General features: G+C 44.4%; 1 protein-coding gene across 1 annotated transcript in view; it reads right to left on the minus strand.

Annotated features, from left to right (window-relative positions):
* LOC137423325 (TBC1 domain family member 14) overlaps window positions 1-12,658 on the minus strand; it is a 150,202-nt gene extending 137,544 nt beyond the window's left edge. Inside the window, exon 1 of the mRNA XM_078774323.1 lies at window positions 12,452-12,658. Coding sequence (XP_078630449.1) covers window positions 12,452-12,529 — 78 coding nt within the window. The 5' untranslated portion in view covers window positions 12,530-12,658. The remainder of the gene's footprint in view (window positions 1-12,451) is intronic.
* Window positions 12,659-15,929: the final 3,271 nt, after the last annotated feature.

Here is a 15,929-nt window from a genome sequence, read left to right on the forward strand (position 1 = left end):
ATATATATATATATATATATATATATATATATATATATATATATATATATGATCAAGGCACCTCCTAGCTTTAATGGTGAGCACCAGCCACAAATTATGTCTCACACGGTAAATACCGCATAACCCGCAAGGAACCAACAGCCTGTCTGCCACACAGACCATCGTTCCCACCAGCTAGGAGGTGCCTTGATCATCTTAATAGACGATTTTGGTCCTCATTGGTTAGATTTTTTGCAGTATGCCGTCCTGACGAGGGTTAATAAGCCCGAAATCTGGATTGGCGGCTCTGCTTGATGTTTAGCCAATGGGGACCAATGAATAAATCTCTGTCTGTTGACAGAGTGGCCGGGCTGAAGCCTCCAGAAGACCCTTTGGGTCGGAGGTGACGCTTTGGTCTAGGACTTCGGTCCACAGGAGATCGGGACAGCGCTCGTCACGCTGTTATGTTCGTTGATATATATATATATATATATATATATATATATATATATATATATATATATATATATATATATATATTCTTCTTCCGTTGAACTTGGGGACGACTAAGAAGAAGACCTTTGTTGGTCGAAAGCTTGTCGAAAATTTAAGATCGACGTCCTGAAGCTACGTCCGCGTCTGATTTAATCTCCCGATTATTTATTTAATGCAAATGAGACGCCCTGCTCGTACTGTGGAGTTTCTACTATTTCTCAGTTATATATATATACTGTATAAATATAATATAGCCACATACTTGTCTGTTCCATTATATTGTTGATGACCATGTCTAAACTTGTGTAAAGTTGTGTGCGCACACGTGTTTGGCAAATAAACAAGTTATCTATATAAATAAACTAAATAGCTGAACTGTGGTTTTTGATTGGATGGTTGGATGGAGTATGTATGTATGTATGTATGTATGTATGTATGTATGTATGTATGTATGTATGTATGAGTAAACCGGTGGGAAGACCATCGAAGGACTGCCTTACACCTATTGGCTGCACAGCTGGCCTCGGCCGCAATGTTCCTGCTCTGGTTGGCCCAAGCCACTGCGGAAGTGTTATACAGTATTCACAATCGTTATGCCTTCCTTTTCAGTTTTCCCTTCAGTGTAAAGCAAGGATTATCAACTCTATATATGGAAAGGTTGCAGCCAATAGCCATCACGGGCCTTGAGAAGGCCATAGCATGTATGGACCTTAGGCTTTTGGCCTTCAGGCCTCGAACAGCTTCTTTCTCCGAGCGATCATGTTGTGGTTGTTGTTGTGAAAGTAACATTTCTTTTTTTACGAAGTGATCATGTTGTTGTTGTTGTTGTTGTTGTCAAGGGCATATTGAGGTAGTATTTCTTTTTCCGAGGCAATGTTTACTTCAAAAACAAACAGCATTTCTCTGCACATCTTATTGTTATAACAGGAGGATTTACAGTTCACACCAAGCTTAACCAGAGGTACAATTATATTTATTTCACGAAGCTGTGTGTTCTCTTTACAAAGTGCTCCTCTACCTTGAATCCTCTCCGTCTGTTGTGTGGAAGCTCCGCAGGCTCAACCAGTTATAATTGATCAATATTCTTTGACTGTTGTTCATGATACATTCAGTACTTAAAAGAACTACAATATTACTGTAAAAAGTTAGAGATGTATGGCATGCTGAAGTATAGACGGTGAAGAACATAAACACGTGGTTCTCAATTGGCGGTCCGTGGTCATTTATTCTGACCTTTTCCGGTCCGTGGTAAGGTTAAGAACCACTGCTCTATACGACAGAAATATTTGTCACCACCTTTTAGGAGCATACCTGGAAGGTCATGCAAATAAACATTTATATAAATTTATCGCACAACAAAAATCATGCCGGGGCTCCCGGAACTATGTTACGCCACCTCGGTTAAAACTAGTATGTCCTGTACGTCACATTTTAAAACAAGAAAGAGCAATCAGAGATTGCAAACCCTCGCCAAGATGCGTTTTCAGTGGTTTTTAAGACTGTTGTGTTAAAACGAATATGGCGGCCGAACCACTTCACCGATGACGTCATCATTGTTTTTTTTTTTTTAAACTCATTTATTCCTAGATTATGCTCAAGACATTTCATCTTGATCGGATGAAGTTTTGTACTTGTCGAATTATGACGTCATAATGGAGGCACCTATGCCATCATCAACATATTTTATTCCCCATGGAGTTCTTTACAATGAGCCGTCTCAATTTTTTCTATTCAGTGCTTTCGGAGATAGAGGTGCAAAGTTTTTCGGTTTTTTCCAATATGGCGGCCGAACCATGTGACCGATGATGTCATAATTATCATGAAAAAATTATTCCGGTGGAGTTGCACCTATGATGAAAATTTGCTGTCAATCGGACCAACGGTTGCAGAGAAAATCATATATATTCTGTGCGGACAAACACAGACAGACAAACAAAGACAAACAAACGGACTCAAATGCAATACCGTCTCCTCTGGCGAGGGTAACAAGAAAGAGCAATCAGAGATTGCAAACCCTCGCCAGGATGTATTTTCATTGGTTTTTAAGGCTTTTGTGTTAAAACGAATATGGCGTCCAAACCACGTGACCGATGACGTCATCATATTTTTTCTAAACTAACTTATTCCTAGATTATGCTCAGGAATTATGCTCAGGCGTCAGGAAGGGCATCCGGCCATAAATAAAACTGCCTCAAACAGGGAACCATGATTGTCATGGAGCCCGCAAGGCTAACCCCCGCTCTAGCGGGGAAAAATGGCCTTAAAACGATCATTCATTCATTCATTCATTCATTCATATTATGCTCAAGAAATTTCATCTTGATCAGATGAAGTTTTGTACTTGTCGAATTATGACATCATAATGGAGGCATCTGATATAATCATTAACATATTTTATTCCCCAGGGAGAGTTCTTTACAATGAGCCATGTCTCAATTTTTTCTATTCAGCGCTTTCAGAGATAGAGGTGCAAAGTTTTTCGGTTTTTTCAAGATGGCAGCCGAAGCATGTGACCTATGACGTCATAATTATCATTAAAAATTCTGCAGGTGGAGTTGCACCAATGGTGAAAATTTCCCGTCAATCAGACCAACGGTTGCAGAGAAAATCATTTATTCTGCGCAGACAAACAGACAAACAAACAAGAAAACGTCGTACGATACTTGAAAAATCCGCCCCCCCCCCCCAAAAGTTTTCCACTGATACAGCAAATTGTCCATTTCATTAAGATTACAATTTACAATCTTGATCAAAGCTCAGGTCAACAGGATGAAAAGTGACATTTTTAAGATAAATGATGATTTTGGAAAGTTGACCTTGAGTTGACCTTTGACCTTTTGACCTCAAAAATAGTTAGTTTCCCTATTTAGAGACTCAATGTGCCAATGCTGTTCAATTTTCAAGTCAATCAGATGAAAATTAAGGATATTAAAAATTTGGCCTATGTTGACCTTTCGGCCTGTGTTGACCTCAAGTATACTTGGTGGTTGAATTCAGTGACAAGGTATGCAAGTCCTCTTCAAATTTGAAGGCAATCAGATGAAAATTGAGGATTTTAGAAACTTGGCCTATGTTAACCTTTTGGCGTATGGGTTTTTTTTTTTGTTTTTTTTTTTTGTTTGTTTTTTGTATACAGAATCGAGGCTCGTGAAAGAGCTATTTCACAAACAAATCAAACAGACAAACAAAATATATAAAAAGAGGGAGCGGTAGACAAGATGCGCAGAGAAGGGGAAGCACACAAAACAACATTGAGAGCAGGGACATCGGGAGATGTGTGAGAGGAAGAGGGCTTGGGGGGAGGAGGCGTGGGAAGGGGGGGGGGGGGGTGGGAGAAGTATAAAACACAAGGACACCAAGGACTTCCAGGACAGAAGTTGGTATTCAAAAAAGTGGATTTGGGGTGAAATTAGCAGGGGTAGAAAAGATCAAGGTTTTGGATGGGGGAAGATAGGAGATGGTGGTGAACAGCTATTTTAAAGACCTGGAGGGAGGAGTGGGATTGAAGAGAGTGAGCGAGTTTGTTCCAGAGGTGGGAGAAAAGAGGAATGAAGGAGTGAAGGTGAGCAGAGAGTCTTGATTTTGGCAGTTTAACCATAAGAGGGTTGCAGGCAGATCTTGTGCGACCTGTAGGAATATTTGGGGGACAGAGCCAGAGAGAGCTGGGGGGGGGGGGGGGGGAAGGCCGGAGAGGAGTCGGTAGAAGACGGAAAGACCACCAACCTGCCTGCGGTGGGTGAGTGAAAGGCCCTTGGAGTTAGCTTCATCGCGGGAGATTCCAATGATTCTGAACGCTTTGGTTTCAACAGCGTGAAGACGAGCTAGGTGTGAGGCAGGAGCACCAGCCCAGAGGGGAGAGCAGTATTCCATTGAGCTGGGGATGAAAGCCTTGTATGTGGTGAGGACCTCAGGTGTGCCAAGGAAGGACTTCGCACGACGGAGGATGCCCAGTCGGCGACTGGCTTGGGAGGCCAGATTTGAAATGTGGTTTTCCCAGGAAAGATCATGGCAGATAGTGAGACGCAAAAGCTTGAGTGACAGAACTTCTTGGAGAAGATTATTCAGAAAGTGGATGGGAGGGTTGTCCAGTCGGTCTTTTCGGAGAGACATCGTAAGAGTGTGAGATTTGTCAGGATTGAAAGACATGTTCCACTTGTTTGCCCAGTCTGTGATTTTTGTCCAGGTCTGCAGAGAATGAGGAGGCTGCAGACTGCCGATCTGAGGGATGAGGAATGGAGCGACAGAGTACAGTCATCAGCAAAGAGATAGAGAGGATTTTCAAGAGAGTCAGAGAGATCATTGATGAAGACCAGAAATAGCACAGGGCCCAGAACACTGCCTTGGGGAACTCCAGCCTGAACAGGAAGAGGAGATGAGAGAAACCCATTCAGGGCCACACGTTGACTTCGACTAGAGAGGAAGTCCGCCAGCCATGCGTGGAGATTTCCATGGATACCAAAGTCGGAGCGTTTGGTGAGCAGAGCGGTGTGCCAGACCGTATCGAAGGCACATGATATGTCGAGGGAGACAGCTCTAATTTCCTGTTTGGCATTGAGGACCTCCATCCATTGTTGAGAAAGCAGAAGCAGCATGTCCAGAGAAGAGTTACCAGGTCTGAAACCAAATTGATGATCAGAGATCAAGCCATTGGAGAAGAGGAAAGATTTCATATCTGAAGCAATGATGGATTCCATGACTTTGCTGATAATTGGGAGAAGGCTGATTGGTCTGTAGTTGCTAGGATCTGTTTTTGCACCTTTTTTGTGCAAAGCGGTGATGTTGACTGATTTCCAAGCAGATGGCAGATGACCTTGAGCAAAAGAGAGGGTGAAGAGAACAGAGAGAGGGAGTGAAAGAGCAGGAGAACAGGATTTTAGGACCCGTGGGCTGATGCCATCAGGTCCAGTTGCAGAATCAGAGTCGAGGGTTGACAGAAACTTTTCCCACCTCATCAGGAGAAAGGACACAGAGTCCAGGAGCAGCTGGGTACGGTGGGGTACAGAGAGGGATGGGTTTTGGACACAAGATTTTGAGGCAAACACAGAGTTGAGGCATTCAGCTTTTTCATGTGCGGAGTCAGCCGTGCAGCCGTTTGAGGTGAGGGAGGGGATGGAGGGGGAACAAACACCAGAAACAGATTTGACCAGACGCCACCAGGATTTGGAAGAGGGAGAGAGATAAGAGTCCGGTCTTGAGAACGGCGAGATATTGTTTCCTGGCTCTCCTGAGGGTGGACACACACTTGTTTCGGGCTTTGTGAAAGGAAATGAGATTTCCTTCCGTTGGATTTGCTTTCCAGGAGACGAAGGCAAGTTGTTTCTGGGCAACAGCCTCACCACAAGATTCCGTGTACCATGGACGGGAGGAAGGGTATGACAACTGAAGACGAGATGGGATAAATCTGTGCATGAGAGAGAGCAATTAACTTTGAAGAATTCCCAGGATGAGTTGATGTCAGAGGCAGTAGAGATGGGAGACCAGTCCAGATGATTGATGGCTGCTTGAAGACCGTGCCAGATGGCCTGAGTGAAACGCCAGACTCGTCGACGCTGAGGAGGCTCTCTGAGAATGGTTAGAGAGATGTCCACTTTTCCAGCACATGATCAGATGAGCCGATTGGAGCAGAAGAAGAGCCGCGACATTTTCAGGGAAGTTAGTCATCACCAAGTCCAGAAGAGAAGATGCTCCGTTGACTGAGATCCGGGTCGGGAAATTGACAGATTGTGCCAGTCCCAGTGAGTCGCAGAAGTCCTTTGCTGAGGAGCCATGGCTGGTGAGAGAGGTACCCACACCCAGCCAACTGGCATGGTGACAATTGAAATCACCACATATGAGGAAGAGAGAGTTGGGATGGGTAGATAGAAGTTGGTCCATATTATCAGACAGCGAGATGAAGATGGAGTCATCACTGTTTGGTGGACGGTACAACACACATATGAACAAAAGGTGGGAGCGAAGGGGAAGCCGTAGCCAAAGGTATTCCTGGGGGTGAGGTGGAGAGAGGGCAGTGCAGGGCGAGTGAGGAAGAGAGTTTTTTTTTAATAAAGATAGCAACCCCACCTCCAGGATGAGGCTCAGGTCTATCATACCGGAGGAGGGAGTAACCTGGGAGAGCTACCAAGGAATCAGAGACATCATGAAGGAGGAAAGTTTCTGTTAAGCAGATCACGTCTGGTTTGTCAGAAGCAACCTGTTATGGAGAGATCAGTCAAGTTTGAGCGAAGGTCCCGGATGTTTGAGGTCCATACCGTTAATGAAGAGGAAGGGGGAGCATCGGATACAGAACAGGCGGTGGGGGTGGGGGGGGGAGGGGTAGGGTAACATGTGGAAGAGGAGGAAGTGGTAGTAGCCCAGCGGCTAAGTCGAAAAATATGGCAGTATATTTCACTTTGTGGAGAAATTATGAAACTTTGCACACAGGTTGGGGACCCCAGTAGGAACATTTTCGATTAGGACCCAACTCAGCATAGGCCAAAGGCCAACAACTTTGTCAAATTTCTTAAATCCTCAATTTTCATCTGTTTGACTTGAAATCTGAAGAGCATTTACATATCAGGTCACTGAATACAACCACAATTATTTTTGAGGTCAACATAGGCCAAAAGGTCAACATAGGCCAAAGGTCAACAACTGTCAAATTTCTAAAATCCTCAATTTTCATCTGATTGACTTGAAATTTGAAGAGCATTTACATATCAGGTCACTGAATACAACTACCAATTATTTTTGAGGTCAACATTGGCCAAAAGGTCAACATAGGCCAAATTCTAAAATCCTCAATTTTTCATCCGATTGACTTGAAAGGAACGATCTTGAATGACCTGGACATGGTTTATGATTTTCCACCTGTAAAAGAAAACACATGCGTTAATACAATAATGATAACGAACTTTGATGTCTGCAAAGAACTTTATTGCATAAAAAAGGAAATCTTCTGTCTTAACCTCGACTCTGATTCTGCAACTGGACCAGACGGCATCAGCCCACAGGTCCTAAAATCCTGCTCTGCCGCTCTATCTCACCCTCTCTCTGTTCTTTTCACCCTATCTTTTGCTCAAGGTCATCTGCCAGCATCCTGGAAATCAGCTAACATTACCGCTTTACACAAAAAAGGTGCAAAAACAGATCCTTGCAACTACAGACCAATGCTCCCAATTATCAGCAAAGTCAAGGAATCCATCATTGCTTCGGATATGAAATCTTTCCTCTTCTCCAATGGCTTGATCTCTGATCATCAATTTGGTTTCAGACCAGGTCACTCTACTCTGGACATGCTGCTTCTGCTGTCTCAACAATGGATGGAGGTCCTCAATGCCAAAAAGGAAATCAGAGCTGTCTCCCTTGACATATCACGTGCCTTCGATACGGTCTGGCACCCAGCTCTGCTCACCAAACTCTCCTCCGATGGTATCCATGGAAATCTCCATGCATGGCTTGCAGACTTCCTCTCTGGTCGTAGTCAACGTGTGGCCCTGAATGGATTTCTCTCATCTCCCCTTCCTGTTCAGGCTGGAGTTCCCCAAGGCAGTGTGCTGGGCCCTGTGCTTTTTCTGGTCTTTATCAATGATATCAATTTATCAATTAATCAATGATCAATGATCAATGGTCAACCCTGGTGTTGGGCTAGCGGCTAGGGTGCCGGCTTAGGATCCTAGGATCCTGGGTTCCTGGGTTCGAATCCCGGTCGATCACTGAATTAACGCCAGGGGGGTTGACTCAGCCTGTCATCCTTCTGAGGTCGGCTAATTGAGTAGCAGCTCACTGGTAATTCCCTGTTTGTCATTAAAGGCGGCAAATAGGGTTGGCGTCAGGAAGGGCATCCGGCCGTAAAACATTGCTTCAAAAAGGGGACCGAAAAACAACAACAACCACGGTTCCCGAAAAAGGCCAACCCCCGCTTTGCGGGGAAAAATGGCCTCTAAAGGTGGTTTTTTATCAATGATCTCTCCGACTCTCTGGAAAATCCTCTCTATCTCTTTGCTGATGACTCCACTCTCTGCCGCTCCATTCCTCTTCCCTCAGATCGGCAGTCTGCAGCCTCCTCACTCTCTAAAGACCTGGACAAAATCACAGACTGGTCAAACAAGTGGAACATGTCTTTCAATCCTGACAAATCTCACTCTCTTACTATGTCTCTCCGAAAAGATCGACTGAACAACCCTCCCATCTACTTTCTCAACAATCCTCTCCAAGAAGTTCTGTCGCTCAAGCTTTTGGGTCTCACTATCTGCCATGATCTTTCTTGGGAAAACCACATTTCCAAGCTGGCCTCCAAAGCCAGTCGCCGACTGGGCATCCTCCGTGGTGCGAAGTCCTACCTCGGCACACCTGACTCCTCACCACATACAAGGCTTTCATCCGCAGCTCAATGGAATACTGTTCTCCCCTATGGGCTAGTGCTCCTGCCTCACACCTGGCTCGGCTTCACGCTGTTGAATCCAAAGCTTTCAAAATCATTGGAATCTCCCGCGATTAAGCTATCTCTGAGGGCCTTTCACTCACTCACCGCAGGCAGGTAGGTGGTCTTTCTGTCTTCTACCGACTCCTCTCCGGCCTTGCTCCCCCAGCTCTCTCTGTGCTCTGTCCCCCAAATATTCCTACAGGTCGCACAAGATCTGCCAGCAACCCTCTGATGGTTAAACTGCCGAAATCCCGGCTCTCTGCTCACCTTCACTCTTTCATTCCTCTTTTCTCCCACCTCTGGAACAAACTCCCACACTCCCTTCAATCCCACTCCTCCCTCCAGGTCTTTAAAACAGCTGTTCACCACCATCTCTTATCTTCCCCCATCCAAAACCTTGATCTTTTCTACCCCCACTAATTCACGCCAGATCCACCTTGTTTGAAATTCCAACTTCTTTCCTGGAAGTCCTGGTAGTGTCCATATGTTTATACCTCTCCCACCCCCCCCCCACCCCCCTTCACATGCCTCCCCCCCCCAAAGCCCTCTCCCTCCCACAGATCACTCGGTCTCCATGTCTCTCGGTCCCTGCTCTCAAATGAATGTTGTGTTTGTGTCCTTCCCCCTCTCTCCCCATCTTGTCTACCGCGCCCGATGTTATTTGTTTTGTGTGTCTGTTTGTCTTTCTGTGTGATTAATGTTCGCTCTTTCAGAAGCCTCGATCTTGTATTTAAAAAAAAAAAAAAAAAAAAACCTAAACTAATGCAAACAGATGGCAGCACTGAAATAATATGGGGTGCTAAGTAAAATCATATGCGGTGCTAACTGATCACCTGTTCACCCCAAATTGTCATGGGGGGGGAGGGTGGGGGGGTTAGCCACTGCAATCGTATTTCTATCGGCCACCAGGGGGCGTTTCAGAGTTTGGTCCTAATCGAAAAATGTTCCTACTGGGGTCCTCCACCTGTCTGCAAAGTTTCATAATTTCTCCACAAAGTGAAATATTTTTCGACTTAGCCGCTGGGCTATAGGGAGAGCTGTTGAAGGTGTGTCAGAGATTTCAGAATAGCTTGGAGAAAGGGAAGAATGGGGCGGACAAAAGGTTTGATGGTGATTGGGTGAGGCACAGTGAGGTGTTATTTGAGGGGGAAGAGCGAGGCAGAAGATTGGGGGAGATGAAGGTGAAAGTTGGAAGGGGGAAGAAGCGGGGAGGACGCTTTGAGGAGGAGGGGTGAGAGGGGAGTCTAGGAGGGGAGGAGCGAGGGAGAGTCTCGGAGGGGAGGGGTGTGGGGGGAGTTTAGGAGGGAAGGGGAAGAAGAATTGAAAGGGATGGGTGATGGGGAAGATTTGGAGGGGAGGGGCAAGGGGGAAGATTTGAAACAGATGGGTGATGGGGAAGATTTGGAGGGGAGGGGCAATGGGGGTAGATTTGGAGGGGTGGGGCAAGGAGGTAGATTTGGAGGGGAGGGGTGATGGAGAAGTTTTGGAGGGGAGGGGTGAGATTGGATTTTAGAAAATGTACGATTAATGGAAAATGAACATTTATTGCAAAATGGGTTTATTGTGACCTTCGAGTCAAAAATACGTTTGAGGACGCTGAAGGAGGGGTGGAGTGCAGGAGAGTTTCAGGAATGTAGAAAAGAGGAACAGTAATAGATGGAATTTTTTTTTTTGGAATGAATAGACTTGGTGAGCAAGTCGAAAGCATCCTTTTATAGAAGAAGAAGAGGAAAAAGGTGTTGTAATATACGACAGAATACAGTTCTTCAGGGGAAAGTTTAAACATTTTTAAATTGAGCAGTGAAAACTATCTGGGGAAATGGAAAATGGAAATGGGGGTGAAACATGTGATCGAAGAACGAACGAACAAATAAGAACAACGAATAAACTAATAAGAACAGAGAAGGAAATATATATTTTTTTGGTTTTTTTTTTTTTTGAGGAGATTTTAAACAAGGAAGTATGGGGTGAAAGACTGGGACAAAAACAGAGAACGAAAGTAATTGCAGCACAATCGACGGACCGCTGAGAGAAAAACAAAGCCTCAAGGTCGGACACGGTAGCCTACTAGGCCTCAAAATACGTGACGCGAATTAACCGACGATTTTGTATACATGTGTGAAAAATTAACACCGAGAATCTTACTAAAGACACACTATAGGTACGCACACCGAAAGATAGATACAGTTTCGACAAAAACACAATTGTGAAAAGTTACTGAACTTCGAAAGCGTGGACAGATTCGAAAAGATGTGACCTCGCCGATAATCGCCGTGACCTCCAATCACGTTCACCAATGTTCACCTAAAATATAATTTGTGGTTGAATTCAGGGACCAGATATGTAAGTCCTCTTCAAATTTAAAGTCAATTGGAAGAAAATTGAGGATTTTAGAAATTCGGCCTATGTTGACCATTTGGCCGACTTTGACCTCAAAAATACTTGGTGGTTGAATTCAGTGACCAGATATGCAAGTGGTCTTCAAATTTCAAGTTAATCGGATGAAAATTGAGGATTTTAGAAATTTAGCAAAGTTGGTGACCTTTGGCCTATGTTGACCTTTTGACCTATTGACCCCAAAAACAATAGGCTTCTTGCTTTTGATCAACTCTACCATTTGGTGAAGTTTCGTGAAGATCGGTTGAAAATTGTGACCTGTAGGGCGGTGACAAACAAACAGACAAACAAACAGACAAACAGACAGACAAACAAACAGACAAACAGAACCACAAACACAACCGACCAATATACTCTAAAAATCTTCGATTTTGCAAGTAACAAACGGACTCAAATGCAATACCCTCTCCTCTGGCGAGGGCAATTACGATTGTGCAATTACCATGGAAATTTATCTCATTTTTTTAATGCTTTTTTTCTGTTCAGCACGATACCATTTCTCCCGCCGCAAGAGTCTGGGGGGGTGGGGGTTGTGGCGGGAGAGCTGGGGGGGGGGGGTTGTGGCGGGAGAGCCTGGGGGGGGGGGTTGTGGCGGGAGAGCCTGGGGGGGGGTTGTGGCGGGAGAGCCTGGGGGGGGTTGTGGCGGGAGAGCCTGGGGGGGGGTTGTGGCGGGAGAGCCTGGGGGGGGGGGGGGTTGTGGTGGGAGAGCCTGGGGAGGGGGGTTGTGGCGGGAGAGCCTGGGGGGGGGTTGTGGCGGGAGAGCCTGGGGGGGTTGGTGCGGCGGGAGTCGGGGGGGTTGGTGCGGCGGGAGTCGGGGGGGGGGTGGTGGAAAGTCCGGGGGGGATGCGGCAGGAGAGTACGGAGGGTGCGGTGGGAGAATCCTAGAGAGTGCGGGGGGGGGGGGGGTAGGAACTAGGAAGTGTAGGAGGATATGGCTGAGGTCACATTCGATAACAAACCAGAAACGCTGAATTCGCGCATTCTTTCTTCCATTGATCGTACATTACTCGAAATGAAAAACAAATGTCGTACATTGGGGATCAATGGCCTCCGGAGAATGCTCACGAGGTCAAAGTATACAATACAACCAAATGGATATACACAATAGCTACCTCACAAATAAAACAAACCTCACAAAATACGTAAATGAAGGTTAACAACAATAAATCCGAAGGTTACAAATCGTTGATTTTGCTTTTTAAAGTAAATTAAAACATCATCAGGATCAGACGGTTCAATTTCATCTTTCTCGCACATGGCCAATGTTGTTCTCACCTGTTAGGTAAACATGCGTACTGTATAAAGTACAACACTGCAATATGCTGGATGAGAGAGGCGATGAAATCCTGAATATTGGATTCGGCGTTGTCTGTTCCGGGTTCGGCTAAAGACCAAAAACGCCAATTCGCAATCACGGCAGTTTCTTCTTTCATTTGTAAATTGTATTTCATAAGACGTAATGACGTTTCGAGATCGAACATGATATAAACATGTTAAACAAACAAAGGCGCACGTTTCAAAAGCAGCGCGGAAGAAGCAGTCAAACAAATTGAACGTTATACAACCGCGTAACATACGACATGGCCAAACAAACTGCACATTACAAGAATCAAAACAAAAACACTAGAAAGTAAATACTATCGGATGAAACCAAAAATTCTTGCGAAACGAATAATAAACTGTCGTATACGATGTATATTACAAAGTAAAATTCTTCCTCGAAAACAAGAGTCGAATGTGTAAAAATGTCGAAATCAGCAGACCAGAGATAGTGGGGCGGCTTAGCCCAAATATTCAAAAGAATTGTGCATTTTGTGATACAAGCACCAAATTTGGCACAAATGTACATTAATATGTTGCGAACATTTTCAGATATTGGGCCACTTGAAATTCCGTAATTTTTTTTTTCAAATTTCGTAATTTCAAATTTTTCGGGTGACACCGTCACAATTTCGGTCTTCGAGGCCGGCCGATAGGCAAAGTGTGACCGGAAGGGACGAGGTTCTCCTGACCACGTGGCCCTCGATCTGGGAAGCGAGAGGCGTTCCATTAGTGGACGCGCCCCTCACGCCCGACTTTCGGGCGGCCCCGGCAGGCCGTTTGTTTTGACGTTCCGTGACAGGCCCCGCACCCCCACCTCAGGGCCGACCGGAAGCTTGTGCTGAGTACATCATACCTGAACAACTCAGTGAGGCAGAACACAGCAGTGCACACCAGGGTGACCCCTTCAGTGCATAAACCAATTAACCTGTCCACTGCAGGGCATATAGAAATGAAGTTATTTTCTGCATATAATAATAATATAAGTTCAGTTCTATATAACAATTTCTGTTATCACCACTACCACTACAACTACCACTACTACAAGCTTTGTCTGGAATTTTGTGGACTAACAGACAAACAGACATACAGACAAGCTGGGATCAAAACATTACCTCCTTCCACCATTGAGTGTAGAGGTAAACATCATGGAAATTATATCATGCCCTAGATTTAATTCATGCTTACCCGTGTATTTGCTTCACTGGTTCACAAGGTCTTTTGCATACATGTAATTCAGACTCTCGTCTTCATTGCTGACCACACAATGTTCGCAACATATTAATGTACATTTGTGCCAAATTTGGTGCTTGTATCACAAAATGCACAATTCTTTTGAATATTTGGGCTAAGCCGCCCCACTATATCGGCCGGCCTCGAAGACCGAAATTGTGACGGTGTCACCCGAAAAATTTGAAATTACGAAATTTGAAAAAATTTGAAAAAAAAAATTACGGAATTTCAAGTGGCCCAATATCTGAAAATGTTCGCAACATATTAATGTACATTTGTGCCAAATTTGGTGCTTGTATCACAAAATGCACAACAGGTTTGCTATGCTGCTACACTAAGATGCAAGTTATAGTGAGTGATGCAGAAGACCATTTGCCGCGTCGTGCCTCTGCTGCATAAACACCGTCATTAATCACCGCCATCAACATTAATTCAATCTGCCCATCAGTTTATTTACTTAATTTCTCAGGGGAGGACGAACAAGAAGAATAGTGCGGCACACACAGGGACGTCATCATGTTCTTACGTGCCATTTACAGTAGGCCAATAAGCCTACTGTATAAGCCTACTGTATATAATAATAAGCCTACTGTATAAGCAGGAGTACCCGGAGTTGCCCGGTGCTCTTCTAATCATGTTGGCATTTCGAAGAAATAGAATTTTGTTTTTGTCAATCTTTTTGTGGAGACCAGAAACAATTCTCCACAGCCAGTAAGGAATGAGATCCCAGATCACTCAATAATTCCTTTCACATCGCCGTGGTGAAGGGAAAACGGTGTCCATGACAACAATTTCACCCCCTTATAATCAAACGGGATGTTATTGTGATTTTATTATTGCCAAACCTCAGGAATTTTTCAAGATGGGGGGGGGGGGCTCTGTCCCGCAAATATTCCTACAGGTCGCACAAGATCTGCCTGCAACCCTCTTATGGTCAAACTGCCAAAATCAAGACTCTCTGCACACCTTCACTCCTTCATTCCTCTTTTCTCCCGCCTCTGGAACAAACTCCCTCACTCTCTTCAATCCCACTCCACCCTCCAGGTCTTTAAAACAGCTGTTCACCACCATCTCTTATCTTCCCCCATCCAAAACCTTGATCTTTTCTACCCCCGCTAATTTCACCCCAATTCCACTTTTTTAAAATACCAACTTCTGTCCTGGAAGTCCTTGGTGTCTTTGTGTTTTATACTTCTCCCCTCCCTCCCCCCCTTCCCACGCCCCCCCCCCTTCCCACGCCTCCTCCCCCCCAAGCCCTCTCGCTCCCACACTTCTCCCTGCTCTCAAATGTTGTGTTTGTGTGCTTCCCCTTCTCTCCCCATCTTGTCTTCCGCTCCCTCTTTTTATATATTTTGTTTGTCTGGTCGATTTGTTTGTGAAATAAATGTTAGCTCTTTCACGAGCCTCGATTCAGTATACAAAAAAAAAAAAAAAGAAGATATCAGATTGAAACTTACACAGCTTATTTGTACGCATGTGTGGAAGATGTGTATAGAATTTGGTCAAAATTAGTCAAAGGATCAATATTGGTCATTGCCATGCAAAACATGTAAAAACACCAATTAGGAAGAAAATGTATCAACCAAATTTGTTATCCACAACACAACATTCCATCATGTAAAACACTTGTTCGGTCAAATTTAAGAAATTACCAAATTGCTGTTTCCATGGGAACTATTGTTTATTTTGGATTTCGCAAGTATCGTGCTGTGCACTACATCATCTTGTTTGTTACTTGGCCCCAAAAAATTTTTTTGGACAAGTATGTTGATCACTCCGGTTTGTGTGGTGTGTTTGTGTGTGTTTGTCTGTCCGCTCACTTATACTTGCCTACAGGTCACAATTTAAAACTGATCTTCACGAAACTTCACCAAATGGTAGAATTGGTGGTCCCACAGAATCCTATTTTTTTTTTTTTTAGGTCAAAAGGTCAACCACTTTTCTCAAGTTTCTAAAATCCTCAATTTTCATCCGATTGACTTGAAATTTGAATACGATTTTCACATCAGCGAACTGAATTCAACCTCCAATTATATTTGATATCAACATAGGCCAAAAGGTCAACATAGGCCAGATTTCTAAAATTGTCAATTTCATCCAATGA

The sequence above is a fragment of the Myxine glutinosa genome, chromosome 3 (assembly GCF_964187855.1).
Source record: "Myxine glutinosa chromosome 3, kmMyxGlut1.1, whole genome shotgun sequence".
In the NCBI taxonomy this organism is placed as follows: domain Eukaryota; kingdom Metazoa; phylum Chordata; class Myxini; order Myxiniformes; family Myxinidae; genus Myxine; species Myxine glutinosa.